Below are 24,461 nucleotides of genomic sequence, written 5' to 3' on the forward strand. Positions count from 1 at the left end.
ACAGCCAGAGCCCAATAGAGACATCTTATCTCAAAATAAATAAACCAGTATCTTTTATTGTCACAGTGGGAAAAAGGGGGCTATTGTTAACCAGTGGTAGAGTCCTGAGATACTGCAAAGAGAAATGTGGCACACAAGACAGCCCACAACAGGGAATTATTTGGCTCAAAATGTCAATGGTGTTGAGATTAAGAGACATCTGTCCTCGACATCTGTCCCAATTTTTAGTGAAGTGTTTTTTACAACTGTCAGACAAAAGACACCATGGTGGTGTGAGAGGACCACAGAGGGAAGAATGAATCTGTGAGTCATGTCATTATTGCATACACTGCCCAGATTTAAAAAGAAAAAAAAAAGAGACACTGATTCCCCACAGCATCCTGGACATTTGAAGACTGGGGGACTTTCTTGACGTCATTTGGCTCCGAAGGAGAGGAGTCAAACAAAATCTCTGTCACTTCTCAAAGCTGTGACACTTAGACCTGGGTCTGAGTCAGAGTTTACCAGTTTGACTTTGAACACGCCACTGGACTTCTCTAAACCTCTCCTTAGAAAAGAAATGAGCTGAGGATGAAGCCCCTGGCTGTAATCCCAGCACTTGAGGACTGTCACAAGTTAAAGGTCATCCTGGGCTATTCAAGGTGAGTTACAGGCCACCAGCCTGGGTTAGAAAATGAAGTCCTGAAGTGGGGTATGGTGGCTCTAGCCTTTAATCCCAGCAGAGGCAGGCAAATCTGTGAGTTCAAGGCCACCCAGGGCTACATAGTGAGATCCTGTATGAAAAAAACAAAACAAAAAACAAACAAACAAAAAAAAAGAAATGTACCCAGTACCAAACTACTAATTACACTTTTTTCCCCTGACAGTCTAGGGCAGGCAACCAATCGGCATTACTAATCACTTATTAAAAACAAGATTTAAAGTTGGGCATGATGGCACACATCTGTAATCCAAGCACTTGGACTTGGGACGTTGTAGGCAGGAAGATCAAGAGTTCAAGGCCAGGCTCTGTTCCCTAGAATGTTTGAGACCCACCCAGGCTACAGGAGACCCTGTTTTAAACAAAAATCAAGATGAAATGTTTAAAGACACATATTTCCACAACCAAGAACATACTCTTAAATCACAGGAGGAAATAAACTAATATAACAACATTTGAAAATGGACAACCTTAAATACTTTTTATCAAAACCTTTTTTCATACAATGTATTTTAATTCTAACTTTCCCCTCCTTTCATCCCTATTTTAACCAGCATATATAACCCTGAGATGCTCCAGACTCTCAACTACTCTGACTATCTGGTAGTAGAGGTCATGAATGGGGATAGGAGAAAGAAGATGGTTATAAATCCAATACAAAGGAGGGTGTGGTGTCCCATGCGGAGCCTAGCATCTGGGGGGTGAAGGCAGAAGAAGCGAGAGTTCAAGAACAGCTTCAGCTAGAGTGCAGAAGGCTTAGTCCCAAAAAATATAAAAATGAAAATAAATTAGAGGGCTGGTGAGATAGCTCCATGAATAAAGAGCTAGCCTCACAAACCTGGCAACCCAAGTTTGACCCCCAGAACCGGTTTAAAGGTAGAACAGGTGCCACCACGTTGTCCTCTGACCTGCCCAAGTATGGTGGCAAGTGTGTCGCCCCCCCCCCACACACATCATGCACACAATAATACAAATTTGAAAATAACTTTAAAAAACCCATTGTAGTTTCTGGTTAACATCTATTTACTGTTGAAGTGTATTATTGTCATATCAACGATATAAAAACTCATTCATTTCAGATTCCAACAAGAGTTACAAGAAATCATTCCCAAACAATCTATTCCCAATCTATCAGTCTCTGATAGTCAAAATATTTCTGGGGTCAAGTTCTTCAACAGTCCTTGATACACCATACAACCAGGCCTGTTCTTTCAATACGACCAAAGATTCTTCTCAAATGAGGTTGCACACACTCTCCTCTTCAAACAGTTTGGGACCAAGACAAAGCCTCGTTTTGAGAAAATTACCTTTTCAGGGCATCTTACAAATAAATTACAACTGAAATTGTAATCTGCTATGGCCAAGTCTAAAATCAAGCAACAGATCAAATCAACGTTTGAAGGGAGAAAAAAAGAGAGATTCAAAAAAAGCCAGCTTTAAATATCATTCAAGGTACACGTGTATCAAAATGTCACACAGTATTCTGAAAATAGTGCAACACTGAGGTTTTTAATACATCACAAGGCTGGCTTTACATTAATTAATAAAGCTATGCTTATTTTAACTAAAAAAAATGAGAGAACATTCTGGTAGCACTGATAATACTGAATTTAGGAAAGAATTTTCACTGTCATTTTATAGACTATTCTAATTACATTTTCCACCTTAAGCATTTTGACACTTCCATCAACTTTCTAAAGGTGAAGGTGGAATGTTTTGCTATGTTTTTAATAGACTTGCTTCTCAAAGAATGAATTAGATAAAACCGGATAGGGAAAACCTATTACCAGTCTTACCATCAATAAAGCATGTGAGTAAGCTCCTGGTTATGTGTCACTGTTTAGGTGGCAAGTCATGAAGAATGTATGCGTACTAACTAAAAGCAATTTTACCCAAATTGCCATATATATATAATATATTATATATATATATTATATATATAGCCTGTACTTTTCATCACAGCAAATTTTCCACACTCAGTACCCAGAGTCACATCATTTATTCTATTGCTCTCCAAAATAGCAGAATTCTCGGGGCTCGGCGGCTTCCCTGGCATTCCCAAGGACTAGTGACGACTGCTCATTTCCCAAAGATGGAATCTTCCCGACAGGACCTCACGCGAGCCTCTTCTGATCCCTCACTCCCCCCCACGAGAGCAGCCACCGGTCAACAGCCGAGACCGGCGGACACGCCACACATAGCGTCCCCGGAGCCCGGGTCCCGCAGCCCCGCCCGCCCGGGGCCACCCGCCGGCTCCCAATCGGCCGGGATGTGTGTGTGTCACGGGGGAAGGGGAGATGTCGGGCCGCGACCTCACCGGAGGCGGGGGGCGGCTCTCCCTCTTCGCCCGCGGCGGGCGCCAGGGTGACGGCGCCGTCCCTCCAGACGCGGATCTGCGCGGCCGAGCGCACCCGGCGGTGGGGCTGGCGGCGGGCGGCGGCGCGCAGGGAGCCGCAGCACTGGAAGCACACGGCCCACGCCTGCTCCTCGTTGATGGGCTGGTTGTAGAGGCGCAGGATCTCCTCCAGGCTCAGCGCGTCCCGGGAGCCCCCCGTGGCGCCGAGCTGCGGCCCCTCGCCGCCCGGGCTGGAGGGCTGCGCCATGCGGCCCACGTCGCTGCGCTGGCCGGTCCGGCCGGCGCTCGGGGGTGCCGCGTCTCCTCAGCTCCGGAGCATCGTCTCCGCCAGCCGCCGCCGCCGCCTCCGCATCCCCGGGCCGCCGCCGCCCAGGCCGGCCGCGCGCCGCCGCGGGGACTAGGCGGGGACGCCGCGGCGCTCGGCGCTGGCCAGCACGCCGCCGGCCGGTAGCGCGGCGATGGCGTCCGCTCGCCCCGCCCCGCCCCGCCCCGCCTCGCCCCGCCCCTCCTCGCTGCTTCGCTCTGCCTTCGGGGGCCGCGCGGCCGAGCGCGGCGCGAGGCCTGGGGGCGTTGCCCCCGAAGTGAGTGACGTGCGGCCGAGCGCCGAGCGTAGCCTGGGGGCGTCGCCCCCCCCCGTGTGAGTGACGTGCGGCGAGGGGCGAGCACGGCCTGGGGGCGTCGCCCCCCGGTGTGAGTGACGTGCGAGGGGCGACGGCTTGGCCGGGGTCCGGGACTGTGGGTTCGGGAGGGTCTGTGCGCGCGGACTGTGCTGGCGTCTGGCCGCCCAGTCGCTGTCACCCGGTTCGTCTCGCCTCGGCTCGCTCGTGGTCTATTTAAGAACTTGAATTCAATCTGGGGCGAACTGCTAAAAAAGAAACGGTCATCTGAATCGCCCCCGGAACCTGGCTGCCCGTGGCCTCCCCGCTTTGGCCCGCGAGCACGGCTCCCCGTGGCCCCTCGAACCTCGTCGCCATTTCTCCTGGCCACTCGACACATACTGTCCCTGTCCATTTGTAAAATTAATCTTTAGATATATCTATATATACGTTTATTTTGAAACAGTCTCCCTGGGTAACCCAAACTGGCCTTGAACTCGCTATTCTTCAGCCTTGGCTTCCTGAGTGAGATCGCAAGGTATACACCTTAGGTTTCTTGTGTCTGGGTATTCTCTCTCGGCTCACACATTCAATGAGGACAGCGGTCTTGGGCTTGCCTCGCCGAATTCTCCGAAAGCCTAGATCAGGGCCTGGGGTGCCGTGCACAGTGCTCAGGGATTCATTAAGGCAGCCTTTCAGATTCGTTTGAAATGTTACAACAGACTTCCTGGGGTAGTCTCCGATAACCACGCTCATCCTAGCCCAGTTAACCCAGCCTGTCCTATGAGAAGGAGTTGGTGTCAGAGACAAAACTAAGGGACCTCCCTGAACCCATTCAAGTGTGCGATAAAACAGATAATTCTTAAGATGTCCATCCATTGGTAGATGGTTTTAATTGGTAACATCCCACCCAGGCTAGTCTTCGAAATCGCTAGAGTTGTAGCATCAATCAAGTAAGAAAATCATAGTAGGTACCATTCTATGTGGAATGTGCGATAATGCACGCTACAGCTAATCTTATAGTAGACATCATGGTTAGGTAATGTGCAAGATGTCACCATGCAGACAGCAGGAATTGAAAGAAAAACAGAAAGTCGTTAAGGGTAAGAAATGGAGAGGCAATCGAGGAAAAAAGCTCCGTGAGCACCCTTTTGTAAAACAAACCTCTCAAGTAGAATCAGTGAATTATTAGTTGGGGCCAGCGAGATGGCTCAGCAGGTGAAAGGACCTTGCTGCCAAGCCTGACAGACAGACCATAAAGTTGTAGGAGAGAACCCACCCCCACAAAGTTGGTCTCTGAACTCGGTGAGCATGTGCATATACACAACACACACACACAAATGTAAAAAATGAATAATGCGGCATTTATGTACAACAAAGCTCCGAGGCAAAGAACTTTCTCATTTCTTGTGTGTGAGAGTAATACATAGTAATACTAGAATTACTATGATAACATTAATATGCTAACATTCCCAAATTTTGCTATTTTATTTTATTTTTTAATTAAGAAATATTTTATTCATTCCACATACCAACCACAGATGCCCTGGAATCTGTGTGGCTTTTGAAAATACAGAAGAGCTTAAAATTTTTTGAACAATGCAAGGAAACAAATGGGCCACTTTTGTGGACACCATCACCATCTTCTGGCCTTATGGAGTATTGCTGCCCATGGCACACGAACCAGTTTTGACCTTGCCTTACCCACTCAAAACATGTTAAATGGATTAATGAAAGGATTCCATGAGCCATTCACTCAAACAGGGCAGTAAATAAACACCCAAATAACTATAACAATGTAGAGAAGGAGGAAAGAGGTGGAAATGAGCAAAAATTTTGTTAAAATCCAAATTTTAGAATTTTTAAAATTATTTTTATTTTATAGGTGTTTTGCCTATATGTACGTCTGTGTGAGGGTGTTGGATCCTGGACTTACAGACAGTTGTGAGCTGCCATGTGGGTGCTGGGGATTAAACCCAGGCCCTCTGAAAGAGCAGCCAGTACTCTTAACCACTGAGCCATCTCTCCAGCCCATAGAATTAGAATTTTATGTAGCCCAGGCTGGCTTCTAATTCTCTGTGTAGCCAAGGATAACTCTTGACTGTGTACCCATGCTTGATTTATGCAGGGTCAAACCCAGGGTTCCTGCATGCTAGGCAATAACGCTAACAACTTAGCTCTACCCACAATCCCCATGTTGAATATTTTTTTAAATTCTTTGAAAGCTGATTTGCACCCCTAGGATGGTTTTCATTTCCTGAGTAATAATTTTAAAACGTAAACATTTTGAAAGGGAAAAATACATGAATCACTGGGAGGTTATACACAAAGAGAGGTTTGAGTTTGCTTTCGTTAAGTACAAATTCTGATATGCAATATGAAGTAAATGCTCTGCCTTGTGTGAGCATACATGTAATTAAGTTGAAGCAAGATGACAGCTAGAACACTGACATTCCTTCTCGACACAGAACAAGTAGGAGGAAAATCCTTGAAATCACGTCCATGTTCTGGTATGCATCTACTCAGGGTGTAGCTGAACATTGGACACTGTGTGTGTGGAGATTTTCAGTATCTTGCAGTTTTGATGAGCCCCTCATCCACCATCATGACATTCTCTTTTGAGTGACAGCTAGCTGCTCAAGGGATGCCATGCTCCTTGTGGATCCCTGGAATCCTCTGCCATCGTGGGCAGCTTTCTGCTTCTTATTTTCCATTCATTCTCAACAGGCTCAAATACCTTTATGTTTGGTATATTTCATTTGAGTTACTCTCACTGGTTTTTTTTTTTTTTTTACTCTGTAATTCGGGGTTTTTTTTGTTTGTTTGTTTTGGTTTGTTTTTGTTTTTGTTTTTCAAGACAGGGTTTCTCTGTGTAGTTTTGGTGCCTGTCCTGGATCTCACTCTGTAGACCAGGCTGGCCTCGAACTCACAGAGATCCTCCTGGCTCTACCTCCTGAGTGCTGGAACTACAGGCATGAGCCACCACCGCCTGACTGTAATTCGGGTTTCTAAAAGTGACTTTATATATTTAGAATGTCCAAACAATCCAAGTCAACATTTAAGATATCTTCAACGTGTCAGGAGATTAGTAAAAGAAAATGGCATGGGTAACTCAGAATATAATCTTAAGTTTTCCTTGATTTTCTTATGTTTATTTTAAAAATAGGATCCTGGAGAGTTTTTCTTATATTTACTTATCATTTTTGTAGAGTAATTGTACTTCATGCTTGATACTCTGGACGCGAGGCAGGCTGAGCTGCTCCAAGGCCTTTGGGGAGCATGTCCTATCCGTGCAGCCCAAGCTTATCCCAGACACTCCCAGACAAATGCTCCTAAGAGGCACATTCACCTAGAAAAGTACACCGAAAGGGGAAAAAAAATAGAACAGTGGGTTTTTTCCATGTTGTAACCTCAATTTCCAATGTCAATCATTATAGTCCTTATATTGTAGTGACTTTTAATGCTTTCTTTCTCCAGTTATAAAAACTAAAGGGGGAGTTATTATTATCACTGTCTTACAGGTGGGATGACACAGTCGCAGGACAAACGTAGGGCTGGTAAGTGAGAGGGTGGAAGTGGAGTCCAGGCCTCCTGACCACTCTTCTCTACTGCCGACACTCATCCCTCCTCCTATCAAGTCTAGGAGGAGACCATTATGACTGTTTAAAACCCTAGCTGAAATTCCCAAACTAGGCCATCCTCCTTGATTAGTTTTTGTAAATTAATTGGCATTTAGGCTTCGTCACCTCCATCATCTCCCATAGTAATTGCTTTCCACCGGATTGACATGGTCCCATCCCTATAAAACAATTATAAGTCATCACGAAGGCTAACTTACAGTTTAAAACTAATATCTTGGGCTGGAGAGACAGCCCCGCAGTTAAGAGCACTTGTTGCTATTGCAGAGGACCTAAGTTTAATCCTCAGTAACTACACCTCTGGCCTCTATACACGTGTACACATGCGCACACACACAAATGTACATACACAGACACACAAAAAAAATGCACATACACATACACAAATACAAGTACCAACCAAATGATTGGACTCTTTCCTATATACACTTTAGAAGATAAATGTACCATTTAAATAATTTTTTTTGACACAGTCTCATTCTGTAGCTCAGACCTACCTGAAACTTAAGTAGTTCAAGGTAGCAACTCTTTCTCAACCTTTGGAGTGTTGTGATTACATGTATGAGCCACCACATCTGACTAAAGACAGAGTCTCAAGCCTGGCATGGTGGTATATACCTTTAATCCTAGGCAAAAGCAGGCAGATCTCTCTGAGTTCAAGGCCAGCCTGGTCTACATTGCTAGCTCCAGAACAGCCAGGACTACATAGAGAAACCCTGTCTTAAAAAAAAAAGAGGGCCGGGCGGTGGTGGCGCACACCTTTAATCCCAGCACTCGGAAGGCAGAGCCAGGCGGATCTCTGTGAGTTCGAGGCCAGCCTGGGCTACCTAGTGAGTTCCAGGAAAGGCGCAAAGCTACACAGAGAAACCCTGTCTCGAAAAAACCAAAAAAAAAAAAAAAAAAAAAAAAGGCATATTCTCAAAATAATTAATGCTGAAGATACTTTTTTATAAAGGACCTGGGGCTGAGGAGATGGCTCAGGAGTGTGAGTGTTTGTCACGTTATAGAACATTCACTTAACATGAAATAAAGGCAGTAGTGAGGGAAAAAAGGAAGGGGGTGAGGGAGGAAAAAAGAAGAAAGGGGGTGAGGGAGGAAAAAAAAGGAAGGGGGTGAGGGAGGAAAAAAGAAAGAAGGGGGTGAGGGAGGAAAAAAGAAGAAGAGCATGGTGGTGCACATATGTAATCCCAGCACTGGAGAAACTGAGGCAGGAGGATCTCAAGTTTGAGAGCAATCTGGGCTGCATAGCAAGATTCTGTCTTGAGGAAGGGGATATCATAGTGGGGCTCACAAGATATAGGGACACCAACACCCCAAAACAAAACAGTAGGAAAGGAGGAACAAAAGAACAAAACGTGCTGGAGAGATGGCTCAGTGGTTAAGAGCACTGGCTGCTCTTCCAGAGGTCCTGAGTTCAATTCCCAGCAACCACATGGTGGCTCACAGCCATCTGTAATGAGATCTGGTGCCCTCTTCTGGCCTGAAGGAATACATGCAGGCAGAACACTGTATACATAACATAAATCTTTAAAAAGAACAAAACAGGTATTAGAAAAAAAAAGTAAAATGGTAGGCCTAAGTATAACTATATCAATAATAATGAATATATAATAATGTGAATGTATTTTTTTGAAGAGGTTATTGGGAATTTAATACATACTCTTCCACATGCTAAGCATGTGTTCTACCACTGAATCCAAGTGTGAATGTATTTAACAATCCCATCAAGACACAGACTTTCAACTGGATTTTAAAAAAGATTCAGTTATATGTCATCTGTTTAAGATAAACTTTAGATTCAAAGACATGGATCAGTTGAAAGTTTAAGAATGGAAGAGGCTATGATCATGAAAAGCAACATTCCCCAACATGTTCCACACATTCCAAGCGACCCATTAGAACGCCAGCTGACTTTCTCTCCCCTACCTGCCCCACCCCACCAGCTTGCTTTAAAAAAAAATGTATACAGAGTTCTGCCTGCATGTATGCTTGCACACCAGAAGAGGGCACCAGATTTCATTGCAGGTGGCTGTGAGCCATCATGTGATTGCTGGGAACTGAACTCAGGACCTCTGATTGCTGGGAACTGAACTCAGGACCTCTGGAAGAGCAGTCAGTGCTCTTAACCTCTGAGCCATTTCTCCAGGCTCCCTCAACCCCCGCTTTTTTTTCCTAATATAAATTGAAAATCTGGTTCTAAAATTTACATGGAATTTCAAGGTACCCAGTTATTAAGTGATCTTAGAAAAAGAATGAGGTTGTGAATTCACTTTCCCAAGCATAGAACTCCACTATAAAGAAACAGTTATAAAAATGTGTATTGCTAGGGGTGTAGTGCCATTGGTAAAGTGCTTGCCTAGTGGGCATAAGGCTCTGGTTTGATTTCCACTACTACATAGAACTGGGTGTGGTGGCACACATCTGTAATCCCAGGACTCAGGAGGCAGAGTCAGGAGGACCAAAAATTCAGTAACCCTCAGCTACCAGAGTGAATTTAATGCCAACCTGGCTTATGTGAAACCCTGCCTCAAAAAGATAACTGTCACAAACTGGGCATGATGGTACGTACACACCTGTAATCCTAGCACTTGGGACTGTAGCAAGTTCCAAGCCAGTCTGGTTTACTCAATGAATCCTAGGCCACATAAATGGGATTGTTTAAAAAAAAAAAAAGGGTAGTACTGGCATAACAGGAAGAGAATTGTGACTCAAGAGAAAACATGTACATCTATGGTCAAATAGTTTTCTTCAAGAAAACAAGACCACGGTGGAAACTTTCTTTTTTCTTTTGGTTTTTCGAGACAGTTTCTTTGTGCAACAGTCCTGGCTGTCCTGGAACTCACTCTGTAGACCAGGCTGGCCTCAAACCCAGAGATCCACCTGCCTCTGCCTCCCAGAGTGCTGGGATTAAAAGTGTGCGCCACCACCGCCGCCGGGCTAAGGGGAAAGTTTCTAAAACAAATAGTGCCATTGCACTACCCTCACCTTACACCTTATATGGTTCACTGAAAACTGAAATAAAGCTGAGAAGAGAATGTGTATCTGTGCAGTTACAGATTCGGCAACAGATTCTTCAGTCACAACCACAAACCACAAAAGAAAAAACAGATATACTGCTTTTCGTAAACATTGAAGTCTTGTACTTCCAAGGACACCCTCATCTGACCTGAGGGCACTGCATGGACATGGTGCACATGCAAACAAGCAGGCACATATTCATACATAAAAATAATTCTATAAACAAAAAGTCTATACATCATTTTGTTCAAACTGTTATGCCATAGGAAAATGGGTTTCAAATGTATTCATCATATGTCAACTATAAATCAAATAAGAAATACACCAATAAAACCTCAGAAGAAAATACCAAAACTCCAATATTTAAAAGCATTTACAGCCAGGCGGTGGTGGTGAACTCCTTTAATCCTAGCACTGGGGAGGCAGAGCCAGGCAGATCTCCTTAAGTTTGAGGCCAGCCTGGTCTACAGAGTGAGATCCAAATCCAGGATAGCCACCAAAGCTACACAGAGAAACCCTGTCTCGAAAAACAAACAACAAAAAATTTAAGATTTATTTTATGTATACAGTGCTCTATCTGCATATACACCTACATACCAGAAGAGGACATCAGATCCCTTCAAGGATGGCTGTGAGCTACCATGTGGTTGCTGGAAACTGAACTCAGGACCTTTGGAAGAGCTGTCGATGCTCTTAACCACTGAGCCACCTCTCCAGCCCCCAAGTTTAATTCTTAAAGATAAAACTTATTACTGCATGTGGTGATGGACAACTGTAATAAAGTACTTGGGAGACTGAGGCAGGAGGATTGCCTAGAGTTTGAGACCAGGAATAGCTACATAAAAAGACTGTCTCAAAAGATCCAAAAGAGCTGGGCAGTGGTGGCGGAGCCAGAGGCAGGTGGATCTCTGTGAGTTCCAGGACAGCCAGGGCTACACACAGAAACTCTGTCTTGAAAAATGGGAGAGAGAGAGAGAGAGAGAGAGAGAGAGAGAGAGAGAGAGAGAGAGACCCAAAGGAACATACTGTCAGTATCACAAGATCTGGAATCACTGCCTAGGAGGCAAGCCTCCAGGCACACCTGGGAGGGATTTAAGAAGACCCACCCTGACGGAAGGTTGCATTGTGCCCTAGGCTTGGATCCCTGTTGGACTGTGAAGATAAACTCTTCATCAGCGGCTTCAAGTTCTACTCCCCTGACCAGTGCAACCTCCCACTAGAGCCAAAACAAACCCTGCCTTCCTTGAGTCGCTCTCATCATGGAACTTTGTCACAGCAACAGGAAGGGGAACTAAGACACAAAAAATTAGCACAAGAATTCTACTGATCAATGAATTAACTGCATAACCATCTTTCTCTTTTTTTAAATGCGCATTGGTATTTTGCCTGCGTGTCTGTGTGAGGGTGTCAGCTCCCCTGGAACTGGAGTTACAGACAGTTGTGGGCTGCATGTGGGTGCTGGGAATTGAACACAGGTCCTCCACAAGAGCAGTCAGTGCTCTTACCAGACTCTATTAAATGTGTATCAAATTTATTTTAGAATTTATAGCAAAGCATGCTGAAATACATGTGTTAATATACAGGAAGGCAGAAGGTTCAACCTAATGATAAAAGAGCTTTGATCTCAATACATACAGCTTCTTTGTAAGTGCCTCATAGTTGGTCTCAAAAGTTGAAAATTACAAGTAATTTTCTGTTGATGGCTTTATGTGTAATTCCGGTAACAGATTAATTCTCTAAAGTGACTATGTCAGTCTTCAAGAGATCAAAACCAAGAATAATATTTTTAGACATCTAAAAAAAGTAAAGTCATAAATATTCACTTCATAATACTTTTTAAGTTTTAAGATATCTTGAGGTGAGTTCTTTCGTTTTTTTGTTTTTGGTTTTTAAGACAGAATTTCTCTATATAGCTCTGGCTGTCCTGGAACTGGTTCTATAGTCCAGGGTGGCCTCGAATTCACAGAGATCTACCTGCCTCTGCCTCCCAAGTGCTGGGATTAAAGATGTGCCATCACTGCCTGGCACAATATCTTTAGATTTTAATTTCAAAAAATAAGTTTCAGGCCAGTGAAATGGCTCAGCAGGTAAAGGCACTTACTTGCTGCCAAGTCTGATGACCTGAGTTCAATCTCCAGCATGAAAGACAGCACCTTCTCCTGAAAGTTGTCCTGATTTCCACCTACTCTGTGACACATATCCACATGTACGTACGTACGTGTACACACTGACTCACACAGACACACACACACACACACACACACACACACACACACACGAAGTCAATGTAAAAAAAAAGTCAGACATCCAAAAATAAATAAATAAAGTCATTTTATTGCAACAGTAGGTAATGAAAAGAATAAATAATGTGGATAGTGAACTAGCATACACTTATTTCTTAAGACAACCAATGGCTAAAACAACTAAACTAAGAAACTGCATACAGAGGCAGGCAAATCTCTGAGTTCCAGGCCAGCCAGGGCTACAAAGTGAGATACTGTAGGTGTAGTTCAGTGGCAGTATTTGCCTAGCATGTAGGAAGCCCTGGATTTCTAGTATCATAAAAACAAAACAACCTTCTGCACAGAAGAATGGACAGTCAAACTTAATACATTTATCATTTAAGCTCCTTACAGAAAGTCAAGTCACTTTAGTTTTTAATGCTTACCAAAACTTTTAAAACTTGCTCAATTTAAAAATAAGTGAGAGCCGGGCGGTGGTGGCGCACGCCTTTAATCCCAGCACTCGGGAGGCAGAGCCAGGCGGATCTCTGTGAGTTCGAGGCCAGCCTGGACTACCAAGTGAGTTCCAGGAAAGGCGCAAAGCTACACAGAGAAACCCTGTCTCGAAAAAAAAAAAAAAAAAAAAAAAAAAAAAAAAAAAAAAAAATAATAATAATAATAATAAAAAAAATAAGTGAGTATAAACTCACGTTTTTCTCAATGGTCTCTTATGATTTTTTTCATTGAGATTAGTCACATGTACGCTGATGTTTTTAACACAACAAAAAAATAAAGAACAACCTATATTGTAACAAGGAAGTATAATAAATATTTTCTAAAGTGCTCAATTCATTGTAATAATGCTCATAAATTATGTACACTCCCACAAACTCATGTGAGATTTGTTATTAATATTTTTTTTTTTTGAGACAGGTTCTCACTGTATAGCCCTGACTGGCCTGGAACTTGCTATGTAGACCAGGCTGGCCTCTCATGTGATTAAAAGCCACCACACTTGGCCCTTCTTCCTATTCTTCCATCAAAGTCTTCATATACATTTCTGGAAAGCCTTGAATACCCTAGTGTCATGAGTAAACCACAAAATTATAGTTCAGCAAAATATATTTTCATCTATGTAATAAATAACCTATTATGAGATTAGTTTCTTCTAATTTGTGTAAAATAATCTTTCATTTATGAAAAATAATGACCATTTTGATTTAACTACAGCTTAAACCACTAGACAAATCTCTTTACTTATTAATGTAAAGAAAACAGATCTTATATTCACAGTTAAACTACTGAGTCCCTCAAAACAAAGTACCATTTATTATTATACCCTTAATTTATACTAAATTCAATACAAACTTTTTTATCCTGAATTTTTAAGTACATACATGATTTTTTAAAACATCAGCAGTCAGCTCTATACAAAACAATCACATCCAAAGGCAGAGGCTGAATTTCAATTAAGAACCCTTCACACAGCTAGTCAGTCATATACAATTCTAAGAAAGCACAGGAGGAATTCTTAGGGAACGTGAGTCCTATAATACCGAGCGATATTTACAAGCAAACATGATCCAAACAGCACAGGCAGATTCAGGGTAGGTAAACACTCGGACACGGACTGCCAGTCGCACCTGGTCTCCACGACAACAGATTATTTCTTCACAGAAAGGAGACCTATGGCGAAAGAAAATGTACTGAAAGTCACTGGAGAAGCTCCCACGTATTCGTGCTGTCACTCCTAGCAATTATCAGAATAATTGCTTTTCTAGATTTTTTTTTTTTTCCAAGACAGGGTTTCTCTGTGTAGCTCTGGCTGCCCTGGAACTCACTCTGTAGACCAGGGTAGACCAGGCTGGCCTCGAACTCACAGAGATCCCCCTGCCTCTGCCTCCCGAGTGCAGGGATTAAAGGCCTGCGCCCAGCTGAATCCATAAACTCCTTACCGAAGACATGTGGCAAAGGCACGCCTTGCGTTCCTATACACGAAGTGTATTGGGAACCCTTTGAACGTGTGGCCGTCAGGTACGGCCCTCCTGATGGCGTCCTGAAACTCCTCATTGCCGGCAGATATGCTTGTCGTCCGCTCAAACTCATAGGAAGCCAGCGCTGGCGATAAGAGATAGGAGAGCTGGTCTTCCCAAACGGTGGTGAGGCCGAGGTCCTGCAGCAATTAGAAAAGAAAAATACTAATATTTTAAGAACCAATTAAATAAAAATGTACTTTCTACTGCTTTGTTTTGTTTTTTCCAAACAGTTTCTCTGTGTAACAGCTCTGGCTGCCCTGGAACTCACTCTGTAGCCCAGGCTGGCCTCGAACTCACAAAGATCCGCCTGCCTCTGCCTCCGAGTGCTGGGATTAAAGGCGTGCGCCACCACCGCCCGGCTCTGAACGTGATCTTGATGGGCACAGAATTTATAATCCTACTGCTTTAGCCTTTGAGTTCTAGGATTACAGACAGCACTACTATTCCTAGCTAACTTCTCATTTTAATGTATGCCAAGAAAAGGTTCATCTATTTTTGTTGTTTTGAGACAGGGTCTCATATAGTCCAAGGTGGTCTCAACTAGATGTGATGCTGAGTATGTCCTTGATTTTCCTGCTTTCATCTCCCAAATGCTGGGATTACAGGTATGTGCCACCATACCCAACTCAAGATGTTTGTGTGTGTTCCTTTTTTAGAATCTAACTATGTAGCCCTTCCAGGATGGCCTCCATCTTGCAAAGATTCTCCTGTTCATGCCTCCTGAGTGCTGGGATTGCAGACGTGTGCCACCACACCTCAGACAGAGAGATTTGTGTTTGTTTTTGGATAGTTTGTCGCCATGCAGCCCTGGCTGTCCTAGAACTCAGATTTGCTTGATTCTGTCTCCCAAGCTTTCAAGATTTTTTTTTTTTAAGACAGGGTCTCCTCTACACAGCTCTAGCTTTCCTAGAACTCACTATGTAGACCACGTCGGCCTCCAGAGATCTGCCCATCTCAGTCTCCCAAGTGCTTGGATTAAAGACGTGTGTCATCATGCCCAACCGAAGAGATTTTTTTAAGCTGTAATAATTTCTCAATTTCCAATTAATTATTCTAGGGATGAACAGTAATAAAAATAAGAGGAAGTTATTATGTTCTATTTCTCAGGAATAACTAAAAATCATTCAATACAATGATTTATCTAGCATCTATAAGGCTCAAAACTACAAAATAAACACCGATTAGATAGAGTCATCCTAAAATGGAAGATATAATGTCAATAAGTTTTGAGATTATATATATATATTTTTAGATTTATTTATTTATTACACATACAGTGTTCTGTCTACATGCCAGAAGAGGGCACCAGATCTCATTATAGATGGTTGTGAGCCACCGTGTGGTTGCTGGGGATTGAACTCGGGACCTCTGGAAGAACAGCCAGTGCTCTTAACCTCTGAGCCACCTCTCCAGCCCTTGAGATTATATTTTATTTAAACTGTTTGGTAAGCGTGGAGCCCTGGGCTCAATCCCCAGCACTACATACAACTAGGTGTGAAAGTGCACACCTGTAATCCCAGCACACAGGAGGCAGAGGAAGGAGGACTGAAGTCCAATCTCAGCTACACAGGACATACGAGGCCAGCCTAGGATAGGAGACCCTGTCCTGTCCCTTACCCCTCAAAAAGTTTATACGACAATCTACACCAACTCATCTGCAGTGGGGAGAAAGTCACTAAATCAGCTGAATAAATGAAGCTCAGGTATCTCCTGAACCGTGGTTCTAAAAGGCATCGTCTTTACACTGTAAGAGAGTCAAAGTAAAGACAGGGCTGGAAAGTTGGCTCAGCAGTTAAGAAGAGCACTTGTTGCTCTTGCAGAGAACTGGGTTCAGTTCCCAGAACACACATGCAGCTCACAACCATCTATAACTCCAGTTCCAAGGGATCAGAAGCCCTCTTCTGAACTTCGTGGACACTAGGCATGCACATACATACCTGCAAATACTCATACACATAAAATAAATCTAAAACACAAATTTAAAAATGGTAAAAACATGCTACCTATCAGTTGACAGGAAACTTAACAGACACATTTCTATGAATGTTCAAGATAATTATGATTTCATCTGTAAACAAAAGTAAACTACTAATATATAGACAAACTGAGTAAAAACCTTTACGTACAAATATCAAAAACTTCTTAAAATTCTGAGTATTTTCATTATGTTATTACTGACCATGACTGTCTCCTACCATCTCAGGGTTCTAGCTGTTGTAAAGGAGTCTCAAAGGCCTGTGTCAATTTAATCCTTTCCCTGCCATAGCCCCCTGAAGGTTACAGAACGAGTGACTTTTAGCTAATGACACTAATTTCAGCTACAAGAGTCAACGGAAAATGATACCCTCATTCTGACCTTAAGTTATAGTTCCCTGATTACAAACAGGTGCTGATTAGCTATGTAAACTTTCATACATAATATCAGAATACTATGGTGAAAACACAGGACTGTGTTAAAAACAAGCTTATAGTAAAATAAAATACTGTTCTCATGTTAATATTACTAGGCAATATGAGAGAAGGAGAAAGCAAGGAAGGACTTTCATTTCCAGCAGTATAATTATGTAGTCTGCCCACCAGCTCCATGGTGGGTGGAAACATAAATGCTTCATGAGCTGATGAGCAAGGAGTATGCTAGGCCAAAGCGATCAGTGATTGGGAGCCCAGAGAATAGAATCAATCAGTTTGCCTTTGACAGCTTCAGGAAAATAAGGGATGTTTCTCCAAGAAGGAGATTCTACAAGCATCAGAGGTAAACTAGAAATAAATCTTTTCTGGAAATTTTGGATTTCAGTCCCTTGTTGGCTGTGAATTACAAATAACTTACTACTCCAAGGCTTTAGTCTCCAACAGTTTCTTTTGATAAATGACAAGTTAGGGGAGTGTGTGTGTGCGTGTGCGTTGTTGGAGACTTTGTACATGCTAAACAAATACTCTACCATTGGACCATACTCCCAGTTTAATCTCATCAGCCACGGTGGTGTACTAGAAGAGGCAGGTTCTCTGAGTTCAAGGACAGCTTGGGCTACATAGTGAGTTCCAGGCCAGCCAGAGTTACAGAGTAAGATTCTGTCTCAAAAACACAAAAATAAATACATAAGTTTAAAAAAAATGAATAAATAAAACATGTTAATTTCTTCCTTTTAATTCGTGCATCTTGTCTTTAACGTTCTTATGAAAGAAATCTACATGGCTAATAAACAAGACATCTGATCCTATTATTAAAGGAATGCAAATTAAAGCTAGAATGAGGACAAAGTTTTACAACAACCCATGTGGAAGAAAATAAACAGGACAGGGCTGGAGAGATCACTTAGTAGTTAAAAGGATAGAACTCACATGGCAGTTTACAACCACCTGTTAACTCCAGTTCCAGGGAATCTGATGCCCTCTTTTGACCTCTGCAGGCATGACGCACACGTCTGGTATACATACATATACACATACATGCAGGCCAAAACACTTTCACATAAAATAAAATATATAATAAATCTTAAAAAACAAACAAACAATCAGAAACAAGCCTGGGAGTGGGGACAAAAGAAAATTAATCAAACTGTTTTATATGGATCGATTATCTGAATAAGCCTCTCATAAAGAGGAAATCCAACCAGTCTGTTTAATGTGAACAAATCTGTAATTCTTCAATCTAGGAGGAAGTAATAACTTCAGAAGGTTCAGCAGCCTTGGGAATCCTTAAGAAACATTTATTTTTATTATGTGTATGTGCATGTGTCTGTGTGTTCCACATGTACATGGGGACCTGCAGAGTGTGTCGGATTCCCTAGAAATGGAGTTACAGGCTGTGAGCTAACAGGCATGGGTGCTAGGATCTGAACATGGGTCCTCTGGAACAGCAAGAAGTGTTCTTAGCCACTAACCTACCTTTCCAGGCCAGATTTAGCCATTTTTAAGTCTCACAACTATGTCCCATGACTTCCATCACTATTATCTTCACAAGGGCAAGGATAGGCTAATGAGGGACTACTGGTATTGAACACACTTAAGAAAAAAAGTTGGGGCTGGATAGAGGGCTCAGTGGTTAAGAGCACTTGTTGCTCTTGCAGAAGAGCTAGGTCCAATTCACAGTACCCACATAGCAACTTGTAATGGTAATTGTCTGTAATTCCAGTCCCAAGGGATCCAGAGCCTGCTTCTGACTTTCATGGTCACCAGGCATACAAGTGGCACATACATATACCTACAAGCAAAATACTCAAACACATAAAATAATAACTCTAGCCAGTTATGATGGTGCACATGTTTAATCCCAGCACTTGGGAGAGGCAGGTGGATCTCTGAGTTCCAGAACAGCCAGAGCTATTACAAAAAGAAACTCTGTCTCAAAAAACCAAAAATAAAATAATAATTCTAAAAGAAAAATTAGAAAAAAATGAAACACAACCAAAGGAAGTATGAAGCTACAACTATTTCTGTTAGTCACCTTTCTGTGTTCCGACACTAGGAGCCGCAGCTGCATTTCGATTTCATTGCTTGTGACTGAGGCATCAATCGTGGATGCACACAGAGGTGGGAAGGGAGGGAGGGATGTGGTGGCACCTGGAGCACACACAGACTTAATTGCTTCTTCACTCATGGGTTTCCACTTGGATTCATCATTCAAATCAAATATGCAAGTTTCTACTGCATCTGAGGGTTGACAGTTTCCCAGGAACATCTGATGATTGAAAACACAACCAATTGTTCGGTAGGGGTACAATGGTTTGGGCTGTTCAGCAAGTGGAGGTCCTTCAGGATTAGTAGGCTTGTGGATGTACCTAAAAGACATCATGATTTTATACAATGAGAATTTTAAAATTATAAAGGCAGTTATCTACTAAGGAAAAAAACAAAACAAAGCTGTAATTACTTGCCAGGACTCAAGTTTGGCCTTTGTTTTTACTTTCTGTATCTTCACGATCTCGTTACTCTGTGTGTTTACTCACTCGCTCACACTTGTGCATGGGAAGCTGATACTGCACCGCTGTCTCTATAGCTATCCACTTTTTTAAAGATGGGGTCTTTCCCTGAACCCAGAGCTCACAGTTCTGAATGGACTAGATGGTCACTGAATCCCCAGGATTCTCCTGTCTCCCCACTCACAGCTCCGGGGCTTCTAGCACATGCCCACACTAGGCTTTTGCATGAGTTCTGAAGATATGAACTCACACTAGCATAGCAAGTGCTCCACTGAACTATGTCCCAGCCAATTAACTCTGCCTTATCTACATAATACACCTTAAAAAAAAAAAAAAACTTTACTGATCTCAGAGTTATAGAACACCCTGGTCTACAGAGTGAGTTCTACAATAGCAAAGGTTACACAGAGAAACCCTGTCTCAAAAACAAAACAAAAATCAAAACCAACTTTACATTTTTTTTAAACAATAGAAAATATTCTAAGTTGGGCAGTGGTGGTGGCGGTGGTAGTAGTGGTGACAGCAGCGGCGGAAGTGGACCACACCTTTAATCCCAGAACTTGGGAGGCAGATTTCTATGAGTTCAAGGCCAGCCTAGTCTACACAAAGCAAGTTCCAGGACAGCCAAGGCTACACAGAGAAACTCTGTCTCAAAAAAATTTTAAAAAAATTAAAAAAAAAAGGGGCTAGAGAGATGGCTCATCGGTTAAGAGCACTGGCTGCTCTTCCAGAGGACCTGAGTTCAATTCCCAGCAACCACATGGTGGCTCACGACCACCTGTAATGAGATTGGGCGCCCTCTTCTGGCCTGCAGGGATACATGCAGGCAGAACACTGTATAAATAAATAAAAGAATTCCATTAAAAAAAAAAATTAAAAAAAAGAAGAAAAGGTTCTATGCCTATGGTGAAGATCAAGAAAGTTTATCCCAGAGAGCATCATAATTAAAATAATTTAACTGTATATTATTATGTATGACTACCTAAAAAATTATATATACACAATACTATAATATCATGATAATAAAGAATATTTTAGAAGTACATAGTATTTTCTTAAAGGTCATTTACTTAGCTACCTTAAGTAAGAAAGCCTACAATAATTATATAATTATAAACATGTACTTTTGAGTACCATCCTAACAAACAAAACTTCTGTAATTTCAAGATGGCTCAGTGGATAAAGATGCTTGCTGCCAAGCTTCCTGACCTCCTGACCTGAGTTTTAGCTTCAGGATCCACATGGCAGAAGAGATCAGTTCTGCAAGTTGTCCTCTGACCCCCAGTACACTAAGTAAATAAACAAATAAATGCAAGGCCTTGGGTTTGATCCCCAGCCCAATTATACCTATCATCATGTATGTGATGTGATCATAGCATGTGAGCACACACATGCTATGGCAACCCAAGTGGAGTCAGAGGACAACCGTTCGGACTCAACTCATTGGCCCTAGACCTGCATTTTACTATCCTTGTAAACATAGTTGACTAACCTGTGCCCTGTTAAACTCTCCCAAAACGTGATGGTCCCATCAGTCCCACAAGTCATAACCCATGCGTGAGGTGCCCCCTTTGCCTTGGTCCCAACACAGACAAAAGCCTCCAAGCCATATCCAAGAAGAAGGCTGCACAGCAGGTTAGCATGGTCTTCACAATCACCCTGGAAGGTAAGTCAAGTAAGATTAGTAGATATTCACAGTTCCATTAATACCGAAACAAAAACTACAATAAAAGGTTCAAGTTCAACCACTAGTCCAGCATTAATCTAAAACAAGGAGAACATATGCTACTTGAAAGGGCTCTAAATTACAAGGAACATTGACCTAAGCACAGTGGGCTATCTAATCCCGGTCTGGATCTTAGCTGCTGTGTATCTAGTTCATTAGAATTTCTGTTGCTACTGGATTTAGGGCCAATAATGAATTTTCACATATAAGTTACATTTATTTGTTTGTTTTGCTTTGATTTTTTGTTTTTCAAGACAGGGTCTCTCTACATAGCCCTGGATGTCCTGGAATTCACTATGTAGATCATGCTGGCTTTAAACTCACAGCAATCCACCTGCCTCAGCCTCCCAAGTGCTGGGATTAAAGGCATGGACCAATACCACCTGGCTTTATAAATTGGATTTTAATTCTATTTGATAACTTTCATAAAACACATTTTATGACAAGAATAATTAGTTTGGGTTAATAATCATATGACCACAGTGGCAGGCACAGAATTTACCAACCCTAAGGTATAACTTAGTCAAACTTACGTTAATTGCTTAATTTTTATGACTGCTGGGTCCCATGGAGACCTAGGAAGGGTGTCTTGAGCTATCTGGTATGTACTTGATACCTGCTCCTTTTAATTATGTGAATTTTAACAGATGACACTTGTTTAGTGAGTATTGCCTCATTAAATCTACTTTGAAATAATTACAAAGCTGGGCTCAAACCTTTTGTGTTTATGGGATCCTTCTAAGCATTTTCAGTACTTTGCTTTAGTTATTAAGCTACATGAACTGAGTAAACATTAGTATATAAAATTCACTTGAGAGTTTTCATAAAGTTTAAGTTTTTTTATGAGTTGCAACTAAATTCTTTTTTGGGGGGAAGAATAGATACTAAAATAAGCCCTAAATTTGGAAACCTTTAAAAATAAGGTGGGTAGAAAGCATTCATTGGCTGAGTTTCTCATTTTGTGAGGTTGGCAATAAGGCACATAACTTTATTCCAAGCACTCAGGGACAGAGGCAGGTAGATCTCTGTGAGTTTGAGACCAGCCTGGTCTACAGAGCAAGTTCCCGGCCAGCCAGGACTACATAGAGAAACCCTGTATCAAAAACACCACAAAACAAACAAAAATAAAAACAAGAACTAACCTTTCCAACTGACAAATCAACCTCGCACTCAAATGAACTGTCCTTTGTGACTGTGCGCTCTATTTACACAGCCATGAAGAAAACTACTACAAACAGCACAGGTGAAAGAAGTTTGTCTTTTCCAGTTGCACTGACAATAAATGTTAAAGTAGTCTTACTTATTTGCTCATGATTCTAGCAACAGTTTTAGAGGAGATTAAGAATCATTCCATAATCTAAGTTAAATTACTGAAACCATTCAAAGTTTAGTATCAGGAGCTGGAGAGATGTCTCAGCAGCTAAGAGCACTGGCTGCTATTTAGAGGACCTGGGTTTCCCAGCACCCACATGGTGACTCCATCCTCTCTAACTCCAGTTCCAGGGGATTTGATGCCCTCTTCTGGCCTCTGTAAGTACTGCATACACGTCATGCACAGAAAAACATGCACTCAAAACACCTACACATAAAATAAAAATACAGTTTTCTTGTAAAGTTTAATATCAAATTTATACAAGTTACTAAATACAATTCTGTTTAAAACTAAAGAAAAATGCAAACTACTAAATCCAAGAATTTTTTTTCACAATTATTCTATTTATAGATTTTGTTTTGTTTTTGGAGACAGGGTTTCTGTGTGTAGCCCTGGCTGTCCTGGAACTCACTCTGTAGACGAGGCTGGTCTTGAACTCAGAGATCTGCCCGTTTCTGCCTCCCAAGTACTGGGATTAAAGGCCTGCACTACTACCCCCCAGATAAGATTTTTGTTCTTTTTTCAGATACAGTCTTACTATGTAGCCTTGATTTGACCTGGAGCTTGCTATGTACACTAGGCTGGCCTCATAGTCAGAGAACAACCTGCCCTTGCCTTTGTACACCACTACCTCCAGATGTTCTGTTCTTTGACAAGATCTTACTCCATAGCACAGGCTGGCCTGGAGCTTTCTGTTGTCCAGACTGGCCTTGAACCCATGATTTTGCCCCAGCCTCCCAAGTGCTGGAATTACAGGCACGAGCCAACACATTTAACTTTATGACTTTGTTTCTGACAAGTAGATATGAGTCTCTATCATAAAGGAACAAACAACATTCTATTAAATAAGAAATTCCATACAAAAATAAAGATGGTAAGTTTTAAGTGCTGATTGTAAATGTCACAGATAATAGAGGTAAGATTTGACTTGTTCAAGCTGATAATCTGTACATATTCAAGGAAATTCCGCATGCTATAAATTAAGAATACTTATGATAACGAATATCACTATTTGTTATGTGTACACGATACCTTGTTTCTACAGAGAAAAGCCAGCAGAGTGCACCACTGCTCCTGTTTGCCACCTCCTCCGATAACAGGGGCTCGTTCGTAACCAAGCACATTAACGAACCGTGCTGCTTGCCTCGGAGTATCCAGAAGCCGTCCAGCCCGAAGTGGTTTCACATAGGAACAGACTGGTCTATTTATCCCGTTCTCATCCTGGAGGAAGAAGGGGAAAACATCAGCTGCAACACCAAGTTAATCGTGTCAAGTGTCACATCTTTCTATTATCCTGTAGATAATTCTGGACACCATTTATTGAGTGTATACCTTGTATCTAGTGCTAGGCTACTAATGGTTGACTAACATCTTTTAAAATTGTTATAAAGTCTATTTTATTCTCATTTCATAAATGAGACAAACTACAGCTATTATACAATGGAGCCAGGATTATGTTTGTTTGCTTGTTTGTTTGTTTGTTTATTATGTATGCAGTGTTCTGTTTACATGTATCCCTGCAGGCCAGAAGAGGGAGCCAGATTTTATTTATTTATTTATTTGTTTGTTTATTTATTTATTTATTTATTATGTATACAGTGTTCTGTTTACATGTATCCCTGCAGACCAGAAGAGGGAACCAGATGTCATTACAGATGGTTGTGAGCCACCATACAGGTGCTGGGAATTGAACTCAGGATCTCTGGAAGAACAGCCAGTGTTCTTAACCTCTGAGCCATCTCTCCAGCCCCTTGTTTTGTTTTTAAAGACAAGGGTTTCTCTGTGTAGCCCTAGCTGTCCTGGAACTCACTCTGTAGACCAGGCAGGTCTCGAACTCAGAGATGTCCTGTGTCTGCCTCCTGAGTGCTAGGATCAAAG

General features: G+C 42.1%; 2 protein-coding genes across 10 annotated transcripts in view; both read right to left on the reverse strand.

Annotated features, from left to right (window-relative positions):
* Positions 1-3,330, reverse strand: part of Spire1 (spire type actin nucleation factor 1) — a 123,401-nt gene extending 120,071 nt beyond the window's left edge. For 2 of the 4 annotated variants that reach the window (XM_059246612.1, XM_059246614.1), the window contains exon 1: positions 3,018-3,330. In XM_059246612.1, the coding sequence (XP_059102595.1) occupies positions 3,018-3,303 (286 nt within the window). In that variant the 5' untranslated portion in view covers positions 3,304-3,330. The remainder of the gene's footprint in view (positions 1-3,017) is intronic. The other 2 variants (XM_059246611.1, XM_059246613.1) reach the window with 2 other exon arrangements.
* Positions 3,331-6,772: 3,442 nt separating this feature from the next.
* Cep76 (centrosomal protein 76) overlaps positions 6,773-24,461 on the reverse strand; it is a 40,516-nt gene continuing 22,827 nt past the window's right edge. For 5 of the 6 annotated variants that reach the window (XM_059246812.1, XM_059246809.1, XM_059246811.1 and 2 more), the window contains 5 exons: positions 23,616-23,804; positions 20,978-21,144; positions 19,011-19,344; positions 14,486-14,703; positions 14,059-14,216 (listed from right to left, as the gene is read on the reverse strand). In XM_059246812.1, the coding sequence (XP_059102795.1) occupies positions 14,078-14,216; positions 14,486-14,703; positions 19,011-19,344; positions 20,978-21,144; positions 23,616-23,804 (1,047 nt within the window). In that variant the 3' untranslated portion in view covers positions 14,059-14,077. Of the gene's footprint in view, positions 7,002-14,058; positions 14,217-14,485; positions 14,704-19,010; positions 19,345-20,977; positions 21,145-23,615; positions 23,805-24,461 lie in introns of those variants that run through there. The other variant, XM_059246810.1, reaches the window with a different exon arrangement.

The sequence above is a fragment of the Peromyscus eremicus genome, chromosome 19 (genome assembly GCF_949786415.1).
Source record: "Peromyscus eremicus chromosome 19, PerEre_H2_v1, whole genome shotgun sequence".
Classification (NCBI taxonomy): domain Eukaryota; kingdom Metazoa; phylum Chordata; class Mammalia; order Rodentia; family Cricetidae; genus Peromyscus; species Peromyscus eremicus.